We start from the raw sequence: 27,598 nt of genomic DNA, 5'->3' as shown, positions 1-27,598 counted from the left end.
GAGTAAGACAGTAAGACAGTAAGTAAGTCGGTATAGGTCAGTAAGTAAGTAGGTAAGTAAGTAAGTCTATAAAGAATTAAATCTGTATAAATAAGTAAGTCAGTAAGTAAGCAAGTAAGTCTGTAAGTAAGTAAGTAAATATATGTGTCACTTGAGAACAAAAATACAAGCGTAAGTCAGTCTGTTCAGTAATCTGTCAAAACATCAAGTAGACTTGTTAAAGGTAGGTAGAGTGGTATCACAGGTGGCACTGGTAGATTACTCTGTGATATGATTGAGGAAATTGACATTTTTTATTTAATTTTGAAAAACATGTCTGGATCTGTGACGTTTTGTTATTCTGAGTGGTTTTACACATTCACTGAATGGCACCCCTCTGTTAACCAACACACACACACACACACACACACACACACAGACAAATATCTGAAATATGCATGACAAATCTGATGAAAGTATCCGCCGTTCTGGAGTGTTTGCCGGTTTAGATGTCAGTTTAGTTGGAATTAAATTTATGCTCTCCTACTGACACAACTGATGTATCACCTTAGCCTAACACATATTATATATCAGCCCGGTGACTTGGCCAATGTACATTTCTTAATTGATATTACAGCTGATAATGATTTGATATTATATTGATCACAAAGAAATTGGGCTACAAATAATTATTGATCAGAACAGGTTATCAGTCCAAGTCCACTGCACCATTTCATACTTTTTTTGCCATGCAATAGGCAAATCCTTGTTTTTTTCATAGTTAATGTTTGCTTTAAAGAACAATTTTGACCCCATAAAGCAATCAAACTGTTTTATAAATGCAACGTGATGTGAGATCAGATGTGTATTGGATACATTAGTAGAATATTTGTTGTTAGGCTAAATAAAAAGGCCTGTTTAGAATAAGTGCATAGCCATTTGTCATGAGGCCTGTGTGTGAGTGGCTGAATGGACTGACTATGGACTGAGTCATACAGAGAAAATTTGCTGAAGACAAACAACACACTGTATTCACTTTCTACTGTTTACAACTTTTTTCAGCTGTGTATAATCTGGCCATCGCCCACAATAAGGATGGTATCAGGATACAGGCGATTCTGCTATATGCAATATATTGTAGATAATCAGCCTAAAATACAATGGAAAAGGCTAAATATTTTCTTAATAAGTAGGAATCAGTTATGTTTTCCAGTGTTTTAATATGCCCAGCAATATGTACATGACAGAGCAGCTCCACTTAAAATACCAAAAAGCAGGGAACACACACACCTCATAGTAACTTGAATCTGCATCTATGCAAATTAAGTTGAAAACTCAAATATTGATTCTTGGCACAAGTGTATTGATAATGTATCACAAGACAAAGTATCACAATATATTGCATATCAATTTATTGCTGCATTCCCAACTATTACCTTTATAAATGTGGTTAAAAATAGAGAAGCTCATTCTGTCATGTAAGAAATTACTGGAATTGAAATGAACTACTATAAATATGGATCAAAGTAGAGTAGCTTATAATGAGCAGCCATCACATGTACATAAAACACACACGTTTATCACTTCTCAACACACATACACACTTTGTACACTGTAGCTAGTGCATCCCCAGAGATTTCAGGTGCACCCTTAATCATTTTGTTGTGGAACTGGGCCTGGGCCAGATTAGCAAATACCAGCAATCATCCCAGGAAATAGTGTGACCCCTTTGAATCAGCAGGTATTTTTACTTGTAAGAGGCAACAAAACATGGGCTGACTGCACACAATTACAGCTCCTTTCTCTCTCACTTTCCCTCTGATCTCCAGCGGCTTTTTGACTGCAAGAACTTAACTGAGCATTGCCGTGCTGTGCCATGTTGTCACTTTCACTAGTTCTGAAATCGTTCAGATTAAGTTCCTCAAACCTGATTTAATCCCGGCTCAGGATGAGAAATTTACATCTGAGTTTCAGGAACATTCAGCAGCGCCACTGAGATTGAGGACAACCTCACTGGTGCCTGCCAGCACACCACTCAAGTATTTGGTTAACGCTTGAGGACTGCAAGCAGCCAGCAGAGAACAAGCTGCATAAACAAATAGCCAAACAGTGCAAACTGCAAGTTGTACTAATAGTTTCAAGCCCTCATCAGTATTTGAATAGAGTGTCTATCTTGAATGTCTTGAGTGCACAGTTTCATGAAAGAAATTATAACATTGGAGCGATTGATCTATTTATCTATGCATGCACACATATCTACATACACGCATTGTAGATCTATGATAAAGATCAGTGATTAGAAATAAAAAAACAAGAAAAAAAATCACTGCATTTGAGAACAGGGTGTTCAAAAATACGGTAAAAATACGGTTCAGTTTTCAAAAAGATAAATTCTGGAGCACTTTCAAGTCTCTATGCAATGGGAAAGAAAACCAAATGCAGTGTCTGCCAAGAGCATTCCAGACCTTCTCTGTTGACAACTGGAAAGAAGCCACATCTGGTAAGCTGTGCGTCACACATGCTGTCCTGTATCACAGATGTCCAAGGGGAAGTGAATTAGGGGAAATGAAACAACTTGCAAAGGGGAGTGTTGCAATTAGCAGATTCTTCTTCTTCTTCTTTTTTTTTTTTTTTTTTTTTTTTTAAATTAGATCCAGTAATATCAGAACTGTATGTCAGGTACAGATTATCTGCAGTAGGAGTGTAAATGTGTCATGGGACAACTGGGCGTATACAGGGAAACTAGTCCACGCATTTGTTACTTCCTCCAGCTATCAGGCTTCTTTTCTGTGGAACCATCTTCTTTATACAGCCCTGTGTTGAACTTGCATCGTTGTATGTCCGCAGTCTGCTCCTCCCTCCTCCCACCTCCCTGCTCCCTCTCTCTATCTGTCCATCTCTCAACCCCTCCGGCAGACGGCCGCCCACCCAGACCAGGGTTTTTGGCCCTGTTACAAGGGTTTTTCCTCACCACTGTCATCCTTGGGGGGGATTTGCTCCATGTATTTGGCCAATATCTCCTGGGTTTCTGTAAAGCCCCTTGACATAACTTTCGTTATGATTTGACTGTATACAAATAAAATTGATCTTAATTGAATCAAATCCCATGACAGTGGGTGCAGCTGACAAGTGAATATCCCGAAAAAAATGACATAATCCTTTAAGAAGCTACATTATAAAAATATGATAAAAACAAAACAAAACAAAACAAAATACTCATTTCTGTTCTGCAATGAGCTGAACTGTTCCATACAAAGTAACTCTAGGGACCACAACATGTTGATACTTTTTATTAATACAAAAGGTGTGAAAGTAAAAAAAATATATATTCAAAAACACCACAAGTTTTATTTGGACAACATCATTCATGTAGTTATTGCACGCACCAAATAAGTATATACTTATAAGCCAGTTGTCTATAGCCACTAGTGCATTATTCAGATGAATGAAACTACTACAAACAGTAACACATAATGACTTTGAATTTTAGCGCACAGCATTATGAGGGAATGAATGCAAGCCTAACCTACCCATGCTCTAGCAAGTATTACCCATATGAAGATTAATCTCATCACAGTAACATGTTTATACAGGGGAAAAAATGATATTAGCTGATGAATTCACAGGTAAGGACAGAAGGATGGCAAATGATTGGAGCAGTAACTTCACTTGTTGCTGATGTCACACAGGAAATAAAAAAAAAAGCTGACCAGCAGCTGCCACTAGAACTGGGAACTGATGTCAGGGCCAACAGCAATAGCTTATAAAATTAGTTACAATCATCCTATTTTTTTCACTGTTTATGAGATCTGGTCTACATCTAATTGCACTACAAAGTGCAGTCTACTTGTCTTAAGAAGGTGACAATAAATAGTATGGATACAACAAGTAGTTATTTTAGTTCACATTTCAGAGGGGAAATTCATTGCATGTGTTTATTAATGAATGTGAAGTTTTGGTTAAAAATACTGCATTAAATCAATCACTCTATTTGTGCTTTACAAATCTGAATAAAGTTGTCCTATGAAAAGAAAAATCACTCCAACTGATCAATAGAGAGCCAATTATTCATGCCCCACAACAGCTATGTACACAGTATCTTTGTCTCACATTGTCAGTATGATGTGTATGTAAAGATAATTCACAAGTTTTTTTTTTTTAAGTCAGCAGCATAGCTGAGGGTCAGAGAGGAATTTCACAATTACAGTCACCTGCCCCAAGAGGCCCTCTTCCTGCCCAACAACCACAGAGAGCTGCATTAAATGACTAGATGCATTGCTATTGACAATTATAACATTCAGCAGTCAGTAAGGAAATACATCACAATCAGGTAACACATTTTTTGCACACTTAAAAAACAATGTGTGATGATTTCTATATATGTGTTTTGAATGTAGATGATAATGTTTACAGTACATGACACCATTCATTAATTCACCATTCAGCATACACAGTATGGTGCCATTAAGGACCACTGCCCCATTGGATTATGAGCAAAAATGCACAGACATGTATGAATGCACAAAATGGCACGTCTTTCTTTCCCCAGAAGCAACTTTCCATGACCAGTATTGACACAAGAACACAACATGCCTGCAAAGGGACTGTGGCACGATGCCCGCTTCATGATGAGTTTGTCTCTGTCCGAATTAAATAGAAATCACTTTCAGGCTTTGGTGTGCACTGATGCGTCAATCTTCTCCAGATCAGATGATAAAATTGTCTGTGTTCTCACGCTTTGCTCTCTTGAGAGATAGAAGATAGAAAAAACATCAATCAAAAACCCAGTGGCAGGAAATGTTGAATCAGAAACTAAAGCTGATTGTGTTGAAGCTTCATATCTGCCCTTACCATCATGCAGGCTGTCAATTCAACATTTAAGGATCACTGGTTTTAAGTGCCAAAACAGAATACTTTTGATACTTTGTGGCAAACTGAGAATGAGTAAAGCCTTCAGGCGTTATGACAGACCTATGACTAAAACTTACCAATCTTTTGTACGTAATGAAAGAAACTACAAGCAGCAACACGCTGGCAGCCGTAACTGATGGGATGATAACCGAGGCTTGTAGTCCATCAGCCTTGGTGGCCGGGTCCTGCATCTGATGGTAGGAAACGTCTGGTGGTGGAAAATAAAGAGAATGAAGAAAGCAAGTATAGCAAGTATAGCCCTCTTTTAAAGCAATCACACTCCATCATGCTGAGTTAACAGTCAGTATCCCTACTGAATTATTTGATGTTAAGGACTTTATTTCAAACATTAAGTTTCATTAAGTTTTTTTTTTTCAAATTTACTGTGTTGTAACATAATTATCATTATTATCAGTAGCCACTGTCTTTGCATTTGTGCCCTAATCTGCGTAATTTAGGTATAATCCTCGTAGTATAATCCAAATCACATCATTTGACACCCATGAAAAGCGGCGGACCACTTCCTGCTTTTGTCATGTAAACTGAGAACAGCAGTGTCATTCCCTGCACCCATCTCACATTGCAACACTCTCTTCTGGGCACTTACTGTCTGCTCTTTTTTTTTTTTTTTTTTAAAAAAGGTTATTTTTCCAGCATTTTATTTGACAGTCACAATGAAGATAGAGAGGAAGGGCAGGGACAGGGAGGGGGGATGACATGCAGCAAAGGACCCGAGGTCGGATTCGAACCCCAGTCATTGCAATCGGGACTAAGCCCTGGCACATGGTATGCACTCTTTACCAGTGAGTCACTGGTGCGCCCCTACTATCTGCTCTTGACTGCCTGCAGGCAATCCAAAATATTGCTCACATTATCCCTTTACCAACAACTCTGTGCTGGTACAGCATTAAACATAAAATTCTTGCTCTCACTTGTGGAGCGCTGCATGGACAGGCTCTGCATACCTGTATGAGCAACTTTAGCCTTATTCACGAGCTCACACTCTTAGGTTTACCACATCAAATCTGTTATCTGTTCTACACACCCGCCTCAAGCCTATTTATATCTATATTTACTGTGCTTTTATGTGTACTTGACGCAATGTTCTTTTTATGCATTATTCTTTGTGTTTTGTATTTGTATTACTCTCTCTGTAATTCTGTGATGCCACTGTAAAGCACTTTGTGACCTACGTCTGTGAGAGGCACTATACAAGTTAATCTAATTATTATCATTGTTATTATACCACATGACAGAGTCCCATAGAGGGATTGGGATGGGGTTGGATTTTTGTGGAAGATATTTTGAGAGGCTTTCTGTCCAGGTGCCACTGAACCTGGTCCTCTGCTGTGCCACCTTACGCTGGAAGACTTTCACTTTTATATTACTGTTTGAATGACATGTCAGATGCTGTGACTCAATGGGGGGACCTATGTTAGTATTGTGAAATATTTTATAGATTTCCACTGTTAAAGAATAGGTGAGTGAACAAGTGTGTGAGTGTAAATGAATGAATGACTTACCAGAAACATTCAGAGTAACATATCTGGTTGTCAATGGTTTGCCAAAGTAGCACTCGTATTTCCCTTGGTCACCAAGTGTGACGTCTGACAGGAGGAGAGAACAGTCAGTGTTGTTCTTGGCCAGGAATATTTCTGCTCTCTTCTTGTAAGACTCAGTGAAATCTGATGTGGTCTCATTGTATATGACGACTGGACTGCTGTTGGAAAACTCAACCTGCCACTGAACGTCCACAGGGTTTGGGCAGTAGCATGGCAGAATGATATCCTGTCCGGAGACGGCACTGATTACCACTAATTTGTCTTCATTACCTGGAACAGAAACAATTCAGGTCTTAAGCTCTCTGCAGCATTTATGTTTTCAACAGAAAACCTTTTCTGATGGTACACGAGAGACACACACACACACCACCCCCGTTCTTAACTGGAAGGATGACGTTAATATCTCTCATCCTTCCTCTCTCAGATACACACACTCACACACAAATGCACACCGATGCCCGTTTTCAATTCCCTTTATGCTTTTCCCAAGAAGACATTTTTGCTTACCAACACAATGATCCTAGCACTCTAAAATTTGTCTGTTGTGTCAAACTTAACCCCTTGAACTCTGATTTCCCCTTACATTTCTTCTAAAGTAGCTTCAAAGTTAGAAGAAAAAAACCCCTTCTTTATTGTATGATGATGCCTATATATTCTTATTCTATATCTGCTGGCTGCAATGCTTCACTGAATTTACATCACACTTCAACTGAATGAAATATTAAAAACAGAAATGCTACTTATTAATGTCTGCACCATTGCATCACACTTTCCAGTCTCTGTGTGTGGGTGTTTGAATCCGAGTGAATGGGTGTGTTTTCACTGACTTAGTAAGTGGACATATGACTCACTCCACACAAACCTTTGTTCAAATTTGGGTCAAGAACCATCACAGTCATTAAGTAAATGATTTACTCCAAAGCTGCCCTGGTCAAGTAAAATATGCAGTTCAATAACACAATCGCACGTGACTGAAACAAACCCAGACCTTACCCATATTTAGAAGGGAATCAAAGTTAATTACACCATTGTACAATCTGGTAAAGCTTGTTTGTAATCCAAACTCATAGTCACATACCAGGAAATAAATGCCAACTGTCACTGGCACTGTTTATCACTGGTATGTGGCACCAAGCAGGAACACCTAGATCAGGGGTGTCAAACTCGTACCATGGAGGCCCAAGAGGCTGAAGGTTTTCATTCCAACCAAAAACTCCACCAGGTGATTTCACTGATCACCCTACCTCCAAACAGAGAGGCGGGACTAATCAGTGAAATCACCTGGTGGAGTTGTTGGTTGAAATGAAAACCTGCAGCCTCTTGGGCCTCCATGGCACGAGTTTGACACCCCCGATCTAGATAAATGATGTGACCTAATGGACTGGCCAGCCAGTCAGCAGCGACACAGAGTAATGGCATGCATAATACTGTTACAGTCACTGCAAAACACATAGGGCCTACAAGGACAACAGCAACTGAACCATATACATAAAGGAATATGTTATTGTACATGTATGTTTTCTTACCTTTGGAAAGCTTGTCAGACTCATTTGCATGTTGAAAACCTTAATATCTCCATGTATGTGTGTGTGTGTGTGTGTGTGTGTGTTTGTGACAGTCCCACTGACCAACAGACGTGGTTTAACTCTATCTGCTTTAGCCCTGATACAGACCAGCTCTCACCACCCATGCCTCTAACCACCTCCATTTATTAATGTGCCATTGCTGTTCAATTCTCCACTTGTTTTAATTGATCTACTTTACATTCTTTGTTGCATTGTAATTTAATGTAATTTTTTATGGTAAAGTGTCTTTGAGTACCAAGAAAAACCCTATACAAATAAAATGTATTATTATTGTCATTATTATTATTAAAGTTTTATTGATTGATTCATTGCTTGGACTGGTCTACATAGAGAACCGTGTTAGACCATATAAGTAAGGCATTATCAGCCTCCGTTTTTGAAAATGCATTCAAATGTGTTTCAGGTATTAGACATATTTAAATGTCTAATGCTCTAAGCACCACCGTGTTTACAGTACAATTGTTCATGCACACACTGATTCAGTTTGCCGTTTCTCTCTCCAAGCATTTTATTAATTTTTTCCCCGTCTGGCCAACTGAGTATCTCTCAGCTCAAAAAGAAAGAAAGAAAAAAGGCTGACTTACCTGAGACAGTAATTGACATTATTAATAATCCCAGGAGCGTCCTCATGACAAACTGCGCTCTGCTGCTGAGGAGAGCTGACTGATCAGCAGAGTTCCCTGAGTAATACCGGTGGTGTGAACACATCGTCATTCCTTAGTCTGCTCTATATCATACTGACATTTACTCTGACACTACACACTCTGTCAGGCTGTTGCAGACTGTGGTGTCGCTGCAGCCCGGCAACGTTTGAACCGCAGCCTGTCTAAACCGCGTCCTCCAACTCTCTCAGTCCTGACCGCATGGAAACTTAAAGGAGCACTCACGACACAGCCTTGAAGCCGATAATGCCACATCCACTGTTATTTCCGGGAAAAAAACATGCTCTGATCACCGATGATACCAGCAGAGCCGCATGGGAATCCGCCGCCTACGGTGGAAACTGTGTTGCATGCTTTTGCCATATCTTGTTTATGTAGCAGCTCGCCCCAGGGTCTTACGTCGAGTATGGTAATGGTCACAATCTGGTAAAAGTCAAATACCAGTTTATAGCCTGCAATACTGCCCGTGAACCTACAATTTCTTCATTGTATGAGCACACTAGATGGCAGAGTAGACTCGTCTAGAATTAATCCTGAAAAGCCCGAACCATCAAATAAATGCCAGAAACTAGAGTGTTTAGTGAACCTACTGACAAATTAAACAAACAAACAAACAAACAAACAAACAAACAAACAAACAAACAAACAACTAAAACACTCTACACATAAGAGTTTTGTTTTGTATCGTATTTGATACCGAAATTTATTGCAGTTTATAGTGCACAAACAAAAATATTCAGAACATTTTTAACCCCTTAAACTCTGAGTTTCCTTTACATTTTTCCTGCAGTAAGACTTTTTTTTTTTTTTTTTTTCAAATTGTAAGACAATGTCATACATATTTTCTATCTGCTACACTGAAGCTACCTCACCCCTACATCACATAAACTTTTTCACAACTGGCAAAAATATCCATGGAAAACCAGGATCGGTCACTGATTGACAGAAGCCTCTTGTTCTGCAGTGCATCGATCATCCACCAGGGGGCAAAAGACGTATCAGTTTGTATACATTTTTTTTTTTTTTTTTTTTTTTTTTTTTTACCACACTGATGGTGTCGAGTTCTCAGAAACTCATGTATCAAATATACTTTATGTGGTGTCACAGGGTTACCACGTAGGTTAGGATTTTTTTTGTGTGTGTGTATCTCACATGTGCTTTATTCTGTCATTACAGTTTTTCATGACTGTCAATCATTTTGTTTCTAAAGACTTCATATCATTGTTTTCTGTTTCTGCTTTAATTAGAGCTTTTCAAAAATACCAGTCAATTTGAAGAAGACATGATCTCACCACCTAGCAAAGACAGAGCCGTCGATTGAGGGTTGAGGAAATGGTGGGACGATTCCTTACAAAAACAAGTGATTACATCCATTTCTCATTTACAGCTGAGTTTCCTCTGTTTTCCCTGGGCCGGAATGCGGGGGCGTCTCATTGCAGAGGAGGTCTGCTGGCAGCGGGAGGAGCTGCCTCTGCTCCCCCACAGTGACTGCTCAGGTTGCCTCCTGCTGCTAGCTGGGAAAGCATTCAGCCTGCAAGTGGCGCTAGAGGAAAGCCCATGGAGCCGTGGCAGAGGCGTTTTCCTACAGGATGAGCTCACCAAAATTGTCAGGTTTCATCCCCTCCCTGGGCAAAGCGTTGTCACCAAATTTCATGGCAGTGCAAAAACTTTAGATATTAGATATTTTACAGTCAATGTTATCAGTGTGGTTATTAACAGTTTGACCTGGTGGCGCTAGAGAGTCCATCATACAGTCACCAAAAGATTTTACTTTCTGGCCAAATTGTTGTCACCAAAATCCATGGTGAGCCATCAAAACTGATAAGAGACTGACCGACATAGAGACTTAAAATGAATAATGATTTTTTTTTTTTTAAAGGCTAAACTCCTGTACTATCAGAACAGAGACAGCCCCCCGTTTTCAGTTCTAAGTTAACAAGTCATAACAGATGAAAGTCAGAATTCTGACATAAATTTGCAAATTTGTGGGGAAAAAAACTATCACAGCTGCAAGAAAAAAAAAAACAAAAAAACATCAGACTTTTGAGACAGAAAATCTCAACTGTGAGGGAAAAATGCACAGCTCTGAGTTATAAAGCTACAACTGTGAGAGGAAAAACAAACTCACACATCACCCGTTTTTATTTTTATTTTTATGTGGTATGAATGGACTCAAAAGCTCGAAAAGAAACAAGGCTACAACAACCAAACAACTGTGAAAATGAAAAAGTTAAAGGTGCAGTGTACAAAAATGCAGAGGTTAGATTCAAGCAAAGAGCCTTTAGACCCAACTAACAAAAAACGAAAACAACAAACAAACAAACAAACAAACAAAAACAAACAACCAAACCAAACAAACAAACCAAAAAAGTGGAATAAGCCTGTAATTTGATGATTGGCTCTCATCTTCAGTTCAACTCAGACGGATTATGGCTTATTCCACTTTTTTGTCAGTTTAGTCGAAATGGTCCTCATTTTAATTGAGCCTAACTAACCCTAACCCAAACAAAACAGATCAACACAATGAAAACTACCTACCCTAAAAAAAAATCTATCTATAAAGATAGATTAAAACACCTCTGTGAAAAATCCAAAATAAAGATGTATTACAGCCTATAAGCTCAAAGGGTAAATTATGGGGCTAGTTAAGTTGGTGGTTTCTTGCAGCGTCTTCCATTTGGTAATAATTTAAATAAATAATAATAATAATAAAACATACAAACAAACAAACAAACAAACAAAAACAAACGAACTGGCAGACACCATGACCAAAATTCGACCTCATGGAGACGGCATATAAAAATACCATCAGTCATGAAAGAGTGTCTTACGGATATTTTTCCCCAGGCATGAAAAAAAGTTTGAAACCCCTAACCTTAACTCCCCTCCTCCCCCGACACACAGACACACACACAAACACACTCACACAGACGCGCGCGGTCAGGTGACCACCTTCGGAACGGCCGGCCAGCCTCGCTCTCGCTGCGCATCATCCAAACACATCCCCTCACCGCCGTCACCGTCGGGACTACAGGATCTGAGCAGTTCATCCGCAACGTCAATCCTCCACAATTAGCTTTTTAAAAAACGGAAATAGCGAACACATAAGGAGCTGGATACAAGGTGGACGGCATGGGGGAGCACACGGCGTTTATGCTGTTACTGCTGGCGACCTTGACGCTCTCGTCTGAGGTGAGTAAACGTGAGAAATCTCAGCCTGGGAGCTGAGTGAGCCATTTCCCCTGCTCGCCTGCAGGCCCAGAGGACACATCAGAGGGGAAACTCGTCCACTCCCCGCCTCAAATTTGTCCAATGCACACTGAAACGAAGAGGAAAATGTAGCCGTTAAAGGGTTGTTGACGCTGCGTAGACCCGTGTTAAGACTGATTACGCGGAGGCTACAGTATGAGTGCGCAATCCTGCTGCCAAAGATAGCAGTATCACTGCACTCAGCCCGGGCCTACACCCTGGACACACAGCCTAAACCGATTATTTTAACCCGTTTCACACGACAGTTTCGTTTGTATTATTCAATGAATGTTTAGGACTATGGTGTCACGTTCACATAAAGGCGTAAAATATCACCGACAAACCAGGCGCTAACGGCACCAGGGCCACCAAGGCCTACCGTTAGATGTCAGTGATTGACAGCTTGGCACTGCCATGGTGGACATGTTTTGTTTTGGGGCTTTTTAAACTCTGACATGTCGTTTTTGTTAAATACGTAGTGTTGCATATTTGCTGTTTGCTACTGTTTAATATTTGTTTCTCACCGGTAACGCAGTAAACAGATAACGTTAGAGGCTGAGGGAGCTAGCCTTTGCTGGAAAAATCATCTAAATGGCATGCTAACGGTACTCGCCTGTATGAGCAGCTAATATAACGTCAGTAGAGTTGACTTTAAAGTGCTTTTTTGTTCAAAGCGTAACAATCAAGCTTGTCAGCATGATAGTGTTGCCAGGTTACGCCAAACACCCCACTGTGTGAAATCTGCCCTTTCAGCTGATGGTGGCAGTCTGTGTCGGGTGGAGGTTTAGCGCTTTGCTCGGCTCATATGCCTCAGTGTTTGTGCTGCGTCGACCGAGCCCAGTTGCTCCAGCTCTCCAGCTACAGGCTGCTGATAGTGCTGAGGAGAACGGAAAAGGATGCAGCCTGGCTTGACACAAGCAAGATGGCGTCTGCTGCTTGCTGCTGCGCTGGACCACGACAAAACACTCTGCTCGGTCCCAGCTGGAGGCAGCGTGCACCGGGCCTGCCCTGCAACACACGAGGCGTTAGATGACTATTTTTGTTTTCTCACTTGTTCACGCTGGGTGCGGGACGGAGTGTTCCTGGAGCTGCAGGGTCAACATAATAACATCCCTTGGTATATTCCCAGCCAAACCCTGCATATTGCAGTAAAACAATCTCTACTGGGGAATTATGCAGGAGGCAATCACTGTACGAGTCCTATAATGTTCCTCTAGAGACAGAGTGTCCCAGTGGGACTCAGTAGTGGGTTCATAATGACCTTATCCTATTTCTATATTTATGCCTCATGTTAGCTCTGTCACAATTCCTAAAATATTACTGTAGGTTATGTGTTGTTTATATTGTACTGTTTGTAAAGTATGCCTCTTAAATGTGCTAAAGGATAACAGAGGTTCTTTATAATAAAGGGCATATGATGCTAATACAAACAAACAAACAAACAACAACAAAAAAAGTGTTTCGCATAGTGTTGTGGTTTGGGCGATAATCATATTTTTGTCCCATTTCTTCCAGTGTTTGTGTCTAAGTTATGTTTCAAGTTGAGGTTCTATTGTTAAAATGTTGCTCATACTACAAGTAATAAATTCATTAGTTCTGGAACATCTGGATTAGACTTTAATTCAGTTTTAGGTAATTGTGAGAATAATTACAGTGTTTTATTTTAAATTCACATTTCCTCTTACTGTAGTGGTAATTTCCTTGCTGTGGTGGTGCACCGCTGCTGTAGGACGTCTGCAGCTGATCTATTCCACCTCTCAGACTTGAGCGTCAGGTATAGGCTGAGTCATGCTGGACGGACAGAGTGGTACCCAGATAACCTCTGCACATTGCCAGAGCCTGCCGTGCTCCCCTAAAGTCTTAACTAGATCTTTTTTAGTATTAATCTGTTTTTCTGTGAGATCAAATTGGTTATAAGTCACTGTAGCACAGGAATAATTTCCCAGTATAGAGTGTCTGGGCAATTAGACGTTGTGCTATATCTATTTCTGTTGTGAAGTGACATCAAGACTCAGGCCATACCAGTGATAGGGTTTGCATTTATTTAGAGGGTATGGCATGTGTCAGGTGTCAAGGCTATCTCTACAAGATTTTATTAGAAATGAGTTTAACACAATTATGCCTGATATTCTGTGATGAAACAGACAGTCTCATAGGCTAACACTCACTGGGTTCAGCTGGTGCTTTGTTCATGCACTCATTGCTTATGTTTTTGTGTTATTGTTGTTGCGATTTAAGCAGAAAGGGCAGAATAGTTGTAATATATGATGCAACGCATGTGAAAACAGAAGAGATGCAAACACAGTCTGCAGTAGGGCACAGTCTGCTGCAGGCTGATAAGGTAGGAAGCCTGGACTTTCTTCAGAGTGTGACATTGGGCAATCCCATCATGACTCACAGGAGGCTAATATTACACATTACATTACAACCAAATACACAGCATCAACTCTGAATTAGTCATTTTGCCACCAAATAGGCAACAGAAGGCTTGGTGGCTAGCATTATGTCAGCTTGCAACAACAGTTGTTTTTTTCTTTTTTTTCCTGACGTCTGCTAGAAAAATAGACGGCCCAGAAGGCGAGGCACATTGAGACTTCCTCCAATTGAATCTGCAAACAAAAAAAGGAAAACGAGAGTAGGGGGTTTCATGTCCCGTTGGACACAAGAAGGTAGATTTTTCTCTTGTGGCCCATAAGGCCAAAGCGAGGTCAGTGGGAAGAAGAGGTTGTTTGTGCCTTATATGTATTCATAGCTTCATTCTGGTAGCTTATAATGCCTGTAAAGCTGATGACATTCTTTCCTCTTTGCTGTGGTAGTCTATATGATATAATGTGATATTTCTTTCTCTCTGGACTCTCCTATTGCCTCTCATATGGGCAATAAATAAAACCTCACAGATTTAGCCAGACATGCTAAGAAAGCATAGTTATAATGCTGAGCTGTCTGGTCTTTGGTCTCTAAGTGATACAGCAAAATGCCTTGCCTGGCTCAAACTCAAAGCAGTGTTTATTAATTAATTTATTTTTTGTAGAGTAAGTGAAATACTCAGTGGTGTTAAACTAATTCATGGAGACCCTGACCCATATAGCCTTCTAATCCTGATGCTGCATAGAGAGGCAAATTTATGCGCAGGATTGTGTGTGATAGATAGAAATACAACTAAAGTGAAAGGGAATAAAAGCTAGCTAATACAAGCTAGTATTTAAAGTCAAAATACTTGTTTGCCAAACATTTTTTATGAACTCAAGACTTCTCTCTCCTTCTTCTGTTTCATTTGTTTATTTAGTCCCCATTCACCTTCACTCCTCTCTTTTCCCTTGTCTGTCTAGGTGCCTGCTGATGACGCTGTGGGTCTGCTAGCCGAGCCCCAGGTGGCCATGTTCTGCGGAAAGCTCAACATGCACATCAGTGTGCAGAGTGGCAAATGGGAGCCGGACCCCTCTGGCACCAAGAGCTGCATCGGCACCAAGGAGGGCATCCTGCAGTACTGCCAAGAGGTATGAAACGAGAGGGAGAGAGGAGTACAGGGACGCTGAAACAGAAAGAGACTGTGAGCAGAGAGGGTCAAATGAGGTGAAACGGACAGAGAAGGAAGTCCGGAACAAATGACATGGGGGTTGTAAGACAGAGGATGATAGTTTTAGGTCTATATGAACAATGGAAGTATGAATAGGAAAGCTGGGGGAAGGGGAATCAAAAGTAGAGACTGGATAGGGTGTTTGTGCAGAAACCCAGAGCGCTCTTTTTTTTTTTTTTTTCAGGTGTATCCTGAGCTGCAGATCACTAACGTTGTAGAGGCCAACCAGCCTGTCAGCATCCAGAACTGGTGCAAGAAGGGCCGCAAGCAATGCCGCAGTCACACACACATTGTGGTGCCATACCGCTGTCTAGGTAAGCATTTTTGATGCTGTGCGTGTGTGTGATATCAAGTCAAGTGTGTGCTCGTACAAGTACCTGAGAAGAACAAAAGCATGTTTTTTGTCGCAGTCGGGGAGTTTGTGAGCGACGCCCTGCTCGTTCCTGACAAGTGCAAGTTCCTGCACCAGGAACGCATGGACCAGTGTGAGAGCCACCTGCACTGGCACACTGTAGCCAAAGAGGTGAGGAAGGGCAGTATATTGTGTGGAATGCATGGTAGCATGCCTCCTACCATCATAAAATCTGCTTGCCACCCTTATCTGTTGTCTATTGTCTTCTAGAGGAGTCAGCTCTAGTGACATTGCACTCCTTCTGTCCATCCACCCACAAGTCATATCTGCTCTCAACTTGCTCTACCACCTCATTCTGTTCGTTTCTCGTTGTTCATTCACCACAACAATCCCAAGTTCTCACAAGGCTTGAGATTGTGATTTATTATTTCACATTTTCATTTTGGATGCCGTTGATAGATGACTGGTAAAAGTCAGTGGAGCACCATAAGAGCAGTATGATTAATGGCTGTTATTACAATTAGTCCTGCGGCGACCGCTCCATGAATCTCCATGACTACGGGATGCTGTTGCCGTGTGGTATCGATCGTTTCCGAGGGGTGGAATTTGTCTGCTGTCCAGCGGAGGCGGAGCGAGAGTCAGACAGTGTGGAGCTGGAGGGGGAGGAGTCAGACGTCTGGTGGGGAGGAGCCGAGACTGAATACTCTGATAACAGGTATCGTCATTCACACATGTGACATCATCAGTCCATCCAATCACATGATCACCGAGACATATTCACTGACAGTCACTCTGTCCACAGCATGTCCCGTCAGGCTGATACAGAGCCGGCCACCACTGAGGACGACGAAGATGAAGATGAAGAGGCCGAGGCTTTCGACAGGGATGAGAACGGAGATGGTGATGAAGATGATGAGGACGATGAGGAGGATGAGGATGAGGACGACACAACTGATGAGCGGGACAGTGATGAGCGCAGCGCTAACTTTGCCATGACAACCACCACGACCACCACCACAGAATCGGTCGAGGAGGTCGTTAGAGGTAAGAACGCGAGGAAGGCTCATGCGTTTGAATGCACACTTTTTGTTTACATTTTCTCATTTGCTCAGTTTTGTTTTTTCATCCCTTTTGTGTTGATCTTAATTTGATATCAGGTGGGATATTTTTTAAAATCCTTTATGGTTTTCACATGTTGCATTCATTTTTTTGTTTGTTTGTTTGTTTGTTTGTTTTTTAATATTTGATTTGCGTGTGTGTGTTGCTGCCTGTGTGTACACACCTCAGCGGTATGTTGGGCACGTGCTGAGTCCGGCCCATGCCATGCCATGCTGGAGCGTTGGTACTTCGTGCCTGAGAAGGGTCGCTGTGCCCCCTTCTTGTTTGGGGGCTGTGGGGGCAACAGGAATAACTTTGAGTCGGAGGAGTACTGCCTAGCTGTCTGCAGCAGCTCGTGTAAGTCCAGGAGCCGGAGCCGTGTGAGACCTGAACTGTCCACGCCGCTAGCTTGATTCCTCTCATCAGGCTGGTGCAGACTGTCTCTGTCACTCTCATTCACTCTCTCTCCATGGATCTTCTTGTCTATTTTCTGAGTGTCTGATGGCTCTTAACCACTCGGAGCACTGACAAGCGTGCCCATTTGTTCAATCAGCTATTGAAGTATAGCGTATTTTAAGACTTACTTGTCTTTGGATGGAGGGGGAAAGGTCGAAACACTGATGAATACACTGCAGGAAATAAAAGGATGGCCCCAAACTCTCCCCTCCTCGTGGAATAACATTTATTGTTGGTATACCTTTCATTGAAACCACATGAAAAGGCATTGAAAATTTTCTCATTTCAAAATTTGAGATACGACCCTTTGCTCGAGAGGTTTCAACAGCAGATGTCTTTCTCTTGATGGGGACAAAAGGTTGGCTAGTGGTGATTAAGCACTCCAGTGGTAGGAAAATCAAAAGAAAGATGTGTATTCAAGTGGATTGAGCGAGTGTCCCTGGTGGGAAGCAGCCATGACGCTCAGGTCTTTCACTCTCACATGAAGCATTCATTTGACTCAATCCATCTCTCCATCATTTACTAACCAGCACGGTAACACAAACAGAAATTTCTTACAGTATGTGGCCGAAAGCTGTGTAAACACTTAACTCTGTGTATCAGTATGCATTTGTGTGCGTTTGTGCACATGTGTATGTGTGTATGTGCATGCACTGCAGTGTATTGTGTATTAGTAAGCTCTCATGTGTGCAGCTCTGGAGTAGACTCACCTGGCAGTTGATTGTGTTTATTAATGAGGTCATCATGTCTTAACTAGCTGAGTGGTGCAGTGTCTGAATAACCACTGTGTCTGTATATGTGTGTGTGTGTTTGTGTATGTGTGTGTGTGTTTGTGGGAGGAGAAGTAGGGACAAGGGGTGAATGAGTTGATTCTTTTCTTTTCCCAGTTTCCCTCTCTTCTTTTTTTTTTTTTTTTTGTTCTGGCACTTTCCATCCAGTTAAGCACAACACTCCTCAGTGGGAGAGGATGACGCAGCGCCTGCCCTGATCCTGAATCAGCAGTTTTTCATCTTATCTCAAGTCTCCCACATAAAACAAAGACAGACAGGACAGACAGACAGATAGACACAGACATGCTTTCTTGGAAGCTGAACCCCCCACCCCCGTCCTCTGATAACCTGTCTGTGTTTTATACCAGTATGTGTGTACTAATTTGTGTTTTTGCCTAACCTGTTATATGTTTTACTTCTGACATAATGATGTTCTTACTAACTGTATGTGAACGAGGAATGGTTAACCTGCCTTTCTCTCTGTGTTGAGTAGGGTTGGGTATTGTTTGGCTTTCATTTCTTATTCTGATCAAACCTGGTTCATATCAAATCTCTGTCTCAGTTCTTATGATTGGGGAAAATATGCAGCTTTTGAAGAACCAAAACTACCATTATTCATTTTTTGATATTTACAGTAACTACAAATGAAATGTACTTAAATAAATAACAGATGAATGTAATGCAGTATCACAAAAATCTAATTAGACACCACTGGTTAGTTGTGTGATTTATTTAAGTACATTCATATCTGTCCCTCTCAGTTGACTTGGATGCAGGAGGGATCAAGAAGGATTGCTTTTTGCAGTGGGTGACCTTTTCATTCTGACAATCACATCAAGGATCTTTGCTTTCTATTTCCCACAGGCTTTATTTTGTGCGTAAACTTGGTGCCCCAAGATGCAATACCTGTGCAAAACCTGTCCAGTTATTGTTATATCCATATTGTATGCATCATCCACAGTAACAGACAGACCTTGTTGTAAATTATTAGATTATCCTCATCTGCCACTACCTCTAAATGGTTATTTGTAATTATCTGTAATTAATCTGTAATAACAAAGGCCAAAATATCAGCTGTTTAAGTTCGTGTGTGTGGGGTGCTACCAGTAGCCGTATCTGTAGTCTTTTCAGATGCCTGCAACATGTCAAAAATTGCATTTTGTTAACTTTCAGGTCATGCTGGAACAATATTCTTCATCATATTCCCTATTCGCCTCCCCCTTGCAGAAAATCATCCACTGCAGGTGTTACATTTGGTTGAATCTTCATCTTTTTCTTGAGAGTCCCAGGCAGACTTTCGGTTACTTGCAGTGGTCAGCAGTGGTGCAGCATGTACCTCAGCTAGTAAACAGTCTCACATGCTAAGTCGACGCATGATGTAATCAGTGGTGTCATGTTAGGTCACTCTAAGGATTCAGTAAACAGACTCAAAACTCTTATTTCTCACCGGATCCTTGGTACTTGACAATTTAAAACCTGTCTCTGTTATTGAACCAGTTCTTGATACCCAACCCTAGTCCTTTAGCTGAAATCTAAAAACTGAAACTTTTTTGTAATGCAGTACAGGTTTTAGACTCGAGGGGATCAATATGTTTCCCCCTCTTTTCCCTTTCATCCATCATTCACGCTTTCTTTTCCTACCATCCTTTGTGTCTCTGCTTTATTTTGTCCTGTCTGAATTTTCTACCCCTGACTCGACCTTCCTCTACCCTATCTTTGATTCCTCCCTCTTTGTCGTCCTGCAGTGCCCACCATGGCTCCCAGTCCTCCAGATGCTGTGGATCGGTACCTCGAGTCTCCCGGGGACGACAACGAGCACACCGACTTCCAGAGGGCCAAAGAAAGCCTGGAGGCCAAGCACCGTGAAAGGATGTCGCAGGTATGAGTGTGCCAGGGCTAAATTTGCCGCATAGCCATTAGTGTAAGCTCCGTGACTCACTTTAATTCCCGTCACCTGGTACATCGTCCTGTCAGGGCACCCAAAAAGTTTGTGTATCACAGCCTAAATCTGGAAGCAGAAAAGGTTATATTTTGCCCTGACGTGACACTCTGTTTGTGTAGGTGATGAGGGAGTGGGAGGAGGCTGAGAGGCAGGCCAAGAACCTTCCTCGTGCTGACAAGAAGGCTGTCATCCAGGTAGGACACACACACACACACACACACACACACACAAACATACATACAGCATGGTGTCCTCTGTGTTTGTGTATGATTTTATATCAGTATTTTTGTATGGGCTATCACTGCTATATTTTTTACCTGTTGCATTGTTAAACCCATGGGTGTAACCAGTGGTATAGTGGACGGTGTACTTGGGGATACAGACTAGACGCAACATTTTTTGGGGAATTTAGACTGTACCCACCTATCAGCCTCATACCCTATAAAATATATTGGAGAATATAACCACATTCTTCTAAGTAATTTATCCTCCCACTTAGTAATATACCCACCTCATCAACAATAACACTGGGGTGTAATCATTTATTAATTGTATTGATGCATCAACTGTAAATTCTGCCAATTCAGCTGCATCAGTCTGCTAAAAGAAAGAAACAGAATGAATCACTCACACTTTGGCCTGAATTAATGTGAAATGCTTTGAATCAAATCATATATGATTCTTTAAACAAATGGTTGTGGTGATCTAACAACATTGTGAATTGCAATATTTTTTTTCCCATAATGTTACAAAGTGCACATTTATATAATGAGAAAATGACTGAATCAAGTTGTTGAATTAAAATGCCAGCTAGTGAATATCGAATCAGATTGAATCTTTGAGCCAGATTTCAGACACCCGAATCAAACCTGTTTGCCCCTGTATTAAATGTGTTTGCACCACTATTACAGCACTTCCAGGAGAAGGTGGAGGCTCTGGAGCAGGAGGCAGCAGGAGAGAGGCAGCAGCTGGTGGAAACCCACATGGCCCGGGTGGAGGCCTTGCTCAACAGCCGCCGGCGCCTGGCTCTGGAAAATTACCTCAGCGCCCTGCAGGCCAACCCTCCACGGGTACATACACACACACACTCACAGATAAGCATACATGAAGAAAGGAATCTCACACCACTCAAACTTTCTCACTCCACACCTTTCACTGCATGAAGTCGTGGGTGTTTGGACAGTGAAGCAATATCAGTACAGTACAGGGTACGGTGTAAAAATCACCACAAATCACAACAGTTCAGTGGATGTTGTATATTTGTGTTAAGTTATCACATAGTCATTGTCCTATGGCCATAATAGCTATATAAGATATGTATATATAGTGTCTTTCATTACCTTAAATAATGAAGTTGTCTGTGTACCAGAATTAAAAAAAGGCTGCCAACAAAACTCTTCCAAGACAGAAAAAAAATCTGTCTATTTTTAACAGACTTTAGTTTACCACGTTCATCTTTTTAATCTGAAGATTTACTTGAGCTTTATGTTTATCTATTAAACAGTAGCCCTCTCTCAAAAGCATAAAACATACACTTTAGACATACATAATGCATCACTGACTGTAATAATCCCAACAAACATTATAAAACGCTGCCACCTCCAGCCCCGTCAGGTGTTGAGCCTGTTGAAGAAGTATGTGCGTGCAGAGCAGAAGGACAGGCAGCACACCCTGAAACACTACGAGCACGTCCGCACAGTCGACCCCAAGAAGGCTGCACAGATCCGACCTCAGGTAAACTCTCACACACGCAGTCAAAATTTTTATCCACGTTAATCTGTCTGAGTGTGAACAGGAGCTGATGCGCCTCTAATGGGTAACAGTTACAGCATGATCATAAAATTCAGCAGTGTATCCTGTTGGCTTTTCACAAATTTCTATTATGGACTGAAACCTTGTATGTCCAAAACTACAACTCTTCCCAAACAAAACTAAAACATGCAAATCACCTAAACTGGAGTTATGAGGTTTTCACTTGACAGCCACAATGAATCTGTGTAGAAGAAGCATGGCTGGAGTAAACTTGCACTTTCTAACCAGTGTTATTTTTGCGTTTTGTTTTACACACTGTTTCTGCCGGCCCTCAGGTTCTGACCCACCTACGTGTGATTGATGAGAGGATGAACCAGTCACTGGGGCTGCTCTACAAGGTGCCTGGTGTGGCTAATGAGATCCAAGATCAAGTTTGTAAGTGTTGCCTTCAGTGACTACTTCATTCTTACTGTAAATTACTGTACACATACCCCTAGTCTCCATCAGTCTGCATGGACTGCTTCCATGCAACAATGCATGGTAAGACAACACATATTTTGGGGTTACAGTGTGTGCCAGTTTTCATTAAAATGAAATGTACTGCATCTATAAGGAAAGAGAAACATGTCAAATAATTGATGGAGGTGGTTTAATAGATACAAATATTTTTGTATACATCGTAAGAGGGAAGCAAGTCTTCAACGTATGGAGAATTATAGGTAAAAACAAATATATAAGAATGAATATCATCATATATTCCCACACTGGCAGTTGATAATAAATCACATTATAATATAAGCAAGACTTGAATGTATGGTATATGTTATAAGCTAAGTTCATTAGTAGTTCAGTTTCTTATATTTACAAGCAAATCAAGTAAACTAAGGTTGCTGCATTCTCCATAGACGCTATTAGAGAGATTAAAGAAACCGATCAATAAGACAACCAGAGATGAGATCCCATTCAAATAAATGGCTAATTAATTAGGCCTATATATCATCGTAGTAAAGGTGGATTGGGACTGCACAGAATCTGCACTTATTAAGTGAATTAACCTTACAGCCTCTGTAGTGCTGACGTTGGAATGGAGTATTGAAACGTGTTTTGTGGCAAGACTGAATTATGGTGATGGATGGCCTGCTGACGATACAACATCTCTATAGTTAGCCTACCTTTTGTGTTAAGGGCAGGAGTATTGTAGACTTTGCGTGCATTTTTCCTGCTGCTCTCACTGTATCTCTCTCCCCCATCTATTTGTTTCGTTTTCTCCATAGTTGTTATAAAGCAGAGAATCCAGGCTGAGCTGTCTCAGCAAGTCTCCTCCCTGCAGAGCGATGGGCGGGTGAGTTGAGTTGCACCCACTCACATATGCTGTGGCTCACTCTTTCTTGTACAAACTGCACTCTCTCACGTATATGCAAATAACTTACCTCTCTTTTTCAAGGTTAACACTAAAGGAAGGCAATTACAACATGGGACATGCCCATCCATACATACTGTGTACAAATTCTTGGGGAGTAACGGATGTAATGCAAAAGGAATACATTTATTTGATTACAAAAACTGTAACTCATAAATCATAGATACAATTGGAAAAATGCTCAAAAAGCAAAAAGGCACACAAAATCATGGCTGTTGAAGATGATAATTACAGTTAACAGATTTTGGATTGCATGCAAAGTAATTAAAAACCTTCAGACAGACTAAATTGGTCAGTTTTTATCCTATGGTTGATGGTAGCCTGGCCACTTTTCAGCAGGTAATCAATAATGTGGAGTTGATTAGGTTTTGAAAGTAAGCTTCCTCATGCTGCACAGACACACATACGGAGTGATGCTCCTTTGTTTCCAGGCTGATGGCAGGGTGAGTTACGGCAACGACGCTCTGATGCCTGACCAGGCGTACAGCTCTGCTCCCATGGACCCTGGTCTGGACGGCCTGGGCTTCATCCACCCTGAGAGCTTCAACCAGCCGAACACAGAGAACCATGGTAGGAGACAAATGTACCCACCCACACACACACACACATGCTCAATGGATTGATCTATAGAGGTTAATGTTATAAAATGAGGTGTCTACCATTTGAATTAAAGATCCTGAAATGAAAGAGCAGAAAGGGATTATTCTTTTTGTGGAGTGAGATTGGTTGTTAGAAAAACATATGAATTATTGACAGGATAAATATTTTGGACTTTGTAATGAAACCCCTCTCTCTCTCTCTCTCTCTCTCTCTCTCTCTCTCTCTCTCTCTCTCTCTCTCTCTCTCTCTCTCTCTCTCTCTTCCCTCTTTGCATTTTGCTGCAGTTGAGCCTGTTGATGCACGTCCAGTTCCAGACAGGGGCCTTCCCACACGACCTGGTATGTGTCTGTGTTTGTGTTGGTGTGTTTGCGTGTGTGTTTGTGTGTGTTTACCACAACTAGTTTGTCCAGTACGGGAGAGAGCGAGTAAACCACTTTTCAGCTTTGGACATCTGTCTGTGTCTTTGTGTGTTCAGTCTGTGTAAACCATAGAAATTCAGTTTCTATGGTGTAAACAGAATCACATCATAGTTTGTTTGCATCAGCAAGAGAACACAGTGGCAATTTTCTGCAAATGGAAAAAACTCTCATATCACCAGTAAACGTCTGTGTTTCTGTATGCATGTGTATGTGGTTGTTAATATTAACATATTTTCTTTGCATTTTCCTTTGTGTCCAGTGTCTGCTCTAAAGCCAGAGGAGATGCCAGAAGTGCGGATGGAGACTGAGGAGAGGCAAAGTGCTGGTTACGAAGTTCATCATGAAAAGCTGGTATGGAAACCAGGCTTGATCACATCAAATGACATTAAATGCATCATCATGTCATTAATTTGATACTGCATTGGTTAGTGGTGCGGCTGATCGGCAGGGTGTGTTTTGACTGACAGGTGTTCTTTGCTGAGGATGTGGGGTCCAATAAGGGTGCCATCATCGGGCTGATGGTCGGCGGGGTTGTCATAGCAACCGTCATTGTCATTACCTTGGTCATGCTGAGGAAGAAACAATACACCTCCATTCATCATGGCGTCATCGAGGTAAGGGAGAGAGTTTGGCTTTTTAAATAAGTGGCATTTGGTGAGATTTGGTAGATTATTGGTAGATTAAAGGGGCGGAGTAACAAAAAATGTGAAAGTACACTAATAAACAACTCAGCTCAGTTGAATACAGCACACTGGAACCATTTTTGTTTGTTGTCTGTCTTTGTAGGTGGATGCGGCAGTGACACCAGAGGAGCGTCATCTGACCAAAATGCAGCAGAATGGCTATGAGAATCCCACCTACAAATTCTTTGAGCAGATGCAGAACTAAAGAGCTGCTCCTCAACATTTTCTCTAGGCTCCCCCCCTCCACCCCCCTCCACTCTCTTGCTTGTCGGTTCTGTTCCATTGTGGCTCCTTGCCTTTTTCCTCAGCTCCTGCCCCTTAGATGCTGACAGTGTTAAGGCAGATTGGATAGGTGTAAATAGTACTGCAAAGGCTGATTTTTATCCTGTTTGAAAATAAGGAGAGCTAGGTGAAGCCTTTGTGCTGATATATTCCTATTTGAGGGGTTTGAGACAAAGGAAGTGGCACTGAGCTGAAATGGAACATGGCCTTATTAATTCCCTCTCTCTTAATTGTAGAGTGCAGCACTTGAACATCCATTTACCTGCAACCGATCAGACAAGGGTACCCTACTTCACCTGCACATTTTAGCCAGTAGCAGAGGAAATGTTATAGTGTTTGTACAGAAAAGCCAACACTATATCGACTATTTATATCAAGTCATTTGTCAGGAGCTTGGCTCTCCCGTGCAGTACTGCGCTCACAGCTCAAAGATAAACCAGAAACTTGTAGACCCCAGCGTTTCAATTCCCCCTCACTGTTCCAGCTCTCTGCCCATTTCCCCCATCCTCTCCTGCTCCCCTGATGACAGCTGTGCTGCGTTTGATGACATAACAGCTCTTAGAGCTGGTGGTGGGAGGAGGGGCTCTCTGAGCGCCTCTCCGCAGGATTAAAGCCCAAGTGTTTCAGGTTTGTTTTTCAAAAAAGGAGAAAAAAGCAGAAAAAAATTCATCATCTGAATATGTAAAAGCTGAAAAATATTGAATGTTTTCTGATTTTTTTTATTTTATGTGTAATGTATTAAGACAGAGATTAGCTGTAAGTATATAGTGCATGGCAATATTGATGACAGATACAGTATACTGTATGTTGAGGTCCTCAGCTTCACTTGTTGGAGTGCTCCTCTTACTAGACGTTTTAGCAGGATTGTACATTTCTAGTGTCTTCTTTGTGATCTTGTGATATGAAGACAAAAAAACAAACAAAAAAAAGAGTATTTAGAATCTGGTCTGCTTCGTTGTCACAGATTTGCTTTAACTAAATCTTTGCTCTTTACGTTCATCTCCATGCCTCACTCTGTGTTAGCTGCATGGGCAGAATGCTCTATCTATATGTAATATAATATCAAGTGTAATAGCATCCGAAAGGAAGTTGATTGTGTTACTGTTTGCGTTCTATGCACTCTGAGTTTCATTTAGGAAGTCTATTATTACCACCAAATATTATTGCTGTTATGTTACTTCCCTGTTGCCATATTCCACTGCTGTTGCACATTGAGTTTTAGTTAGTTAAGATGTAGGGATGGAGGAGGTTTCTTCCACTCCTAATTGTGTCATTCCAGATTTTGCATTCCACTCTCCCTCTTTGCGTGTAAATATTTGGATCATTCAGATCCAGGTCTGAAGGGCCAATCTCATTATCAAGCTCAAACTCTCCATCTCTCTCTGTTTGTGTTTCCTTCAGTCCTCATTTCCTAAAACCTTTCAACCCTTTTCTTTCCCACTTTCTAGCTGTGTCGGTAATATTGTACAGTACAGCACTGTGGAGTCTGTGTGTGAGAATGTGATTAGCCGATGGGACTCGGTGGGCCTAGAGAGATTAGTCTCATACATACTCTAGTCTGTCCTGTTCCTCTTACACGCTCACTCTGTCATACACACATTCCATTCACCATATCTCACATACACATTCTATTTTTCTATATTTACTGTCTATACATGTACAGTGTTTGTTTGTCCTGTGGTGGATTATCCTTTGCCTGCCTATCTGTCGTCAAGTCTCTCTTAATTAAGTCTCAGGCTTCCTGCTCTTAAAGCAGAGGCCGCACACCACCTGTATGTGGACCTCGTAGGCACAAGAAGTCAGAAATGAACACTAATTGAATGGCCTCTAAATTTAAGGAGGATAAATGTCACATCGGTTTATAGAGACAAGAGACAAGACATCCCTTCTCCCTGAATTAAGTCAAATGCCACCTCCAATGAACATGAATGTGACATGCATATTGTGCAATTATACCATAGAAATACAACACTCATCACCTCTACACTCTTTATCCACATCTGTACAGACACACTATTTGAAGCTCTTAATCAGGTGAATGTTTAAAATTTGTATTGATACTCACTCCGGGTGTCTTTGGAGGCTAGTGGTAAAAATGCTTTTTTTCTCTCATTGATTCAGTGACTTTTCTCCCTGTGTAGCTAAATGAACCATTTGCTTAGACTGAGAAAAAGCTTTCTACACTCACTATCCCATGAATAAAATTTTGAATGTACATAAAACTGGCTGGCTTTGAGTGATGTTTGAATCTCTTACTGTGTGGGTGTACACAATGGCTAGATGAGAAATGAATCTCAG

General features: G+C 41.2%; 2 protein-coding genes across 6 annotated transcripts; one reads left to right on the top strand and one right to left on the bottom strand.

Moving 5' to 3' along the window:
* Positions 1-3,253: 3,253 nt before the first annotated feature.
* Positions 3,254-9,039, bottom strand: LOC115379407 (sodium channel subunit beta-4). 4 transcript variants are annotated; one of them, XR_003930246.1, is made up of 4 exons: positions 7,623-7,652; positions 6,414-6,722; positions 4,968-5,098; positions 3,254-4,724 (listed from the first exon to the last, which is right to left on the bottom strand). XR_003930246.1 is itself a non-coding variant. In XM_030080049.1 (4 exons), the coding sequence occupies exons 1-4, from the start codon at positions 8,750-8,752 to the stop codon at positions 4,686-4,688; spliced, it is 609 nt and encodes a 202-aa protein (XP_029935909.1). In that variant the 5' UTR covers positions 8,753-9,039; the 3' UTR covers positions 3,254-4,685. The 4 variants fall into 4 exon arrangements, 2 of the variants coding, with proteins under 2 accessions (XP_029935909.1, XP_029935911.1); XR_003930245.1 differs by having other exon boundaries at positions 7,531-7,651; XM_030080049.1 differs by lacking the exon at positions 7,623-7,652 and adding an exon at positions 8,623-9,039.
* A 2,595-nt stretch (positions 9,040-11,634) lies between these two features.
* Positions 11,635-27,522, top strand: appb (amyloid beta (A4) precursor protein b). Of its 2 annotated transcripts, XM_030081688.1 has the most exons (18): positions 11,635-11,892; positions 15,279-15,446; positions 15,711-15,840; positions 15,937-16,049; positions 16,403-16,593; positions 16,681-16,922; positions 17,166-17,333; positions 19,948-20,081; positions 20,264-20,338; positions 21,056-21,214; positions 21,750-21,878; positions 22,232-22,331; positions 23,171-23,238; positions 23,748-23,886; positions 24,201-24,254; positions 24,595-24,686; positions 24,803-24,949; positions 25,122-27,522. In XM_030081688.1, exons 1-18 carry the CDS (start codon positions 11,833-11,835, stop codon positions 25,221-25,223), a joined length of 2,271 nt encoding a protein of 756 aa, XP_029937548.1. In that variant the 5' UTR covers positions 11,635-11,832; the 3' UTR covers positions 25,224-27,522. The 2 variants fall into 2 exon arrangements, with proteins under 2 accessions (XP_029937548.1, XP_029937549.1); XM_030081689.1 differs by lacking the exon at positions 17,166-17,333 and having other exon boundaries at positions 11,638-11,892; positions 25,122-27,519.
* The last annotated feature ends 76 nt before the right edge of the window (positions 27,523-27,598 follow it).

This window comes from Myripristis murdjan, chromosome 21 (assembly GCF_902150065.1).
Source record: "Myripristis murdjan chromosome 21, fMyrMur1.1, whole genome shotgun sequence".
NCBI classification, from domain to species: Eukaryota; Metazoa; Chordata; class Actinopteri; order Holocentriformes; family Holocentridae; genus Myripristis; species Myripristis murdjan.
This window is presented reverse-complemented; position numbering and strand designations above follow the sequence as displayed.

Bases quoted from the DNA above. Each gene is read 5' to 3' on its own strand.
- appb (XM_030081688.1), top strand. From the start codon at position 11,833: ATGGGGGAGCACACGGCGTTTATGCTGTTACTGCTGGCGACCTTGACG. The intron at 16,923-17,165 runs GTAAGAACGCGA...TACACACCTCAG, and splicing joins GGTCGAGGAGGTCGTTAGAG to CGGTATGTTGGGCACGTGCT. The intron at 17,334-19,947 runs GTAAGTCCAGGA...GTCGTCCTGCAG, and splicing joins AGCTGTCTGCAGCAGCTCGT to TGCCCACCATGGCTCCCAGT.
- LOC115379407 (XM_030080049.1), bottom strand. From the start codon at position 8,752: ATGACGATGTGTTCACACCACCGGTATTACTCAGGGAACTCTGCTGAT. The intron at 6,723-8,622 runs GTAAGTCAGCCT...TTTCTGTTCCAG, and splicing joins AATGTCAATTACTGTCTCAG to GTAATGAAGACAAATTAGTG. The intron at 4,725-4,967 runs GTAAGTTTTAGT...CTATCTCTCAAG, and splicing joins TCATTACGTACAAAAGATTG to AGAGCAAAGCGTGAGAACAC.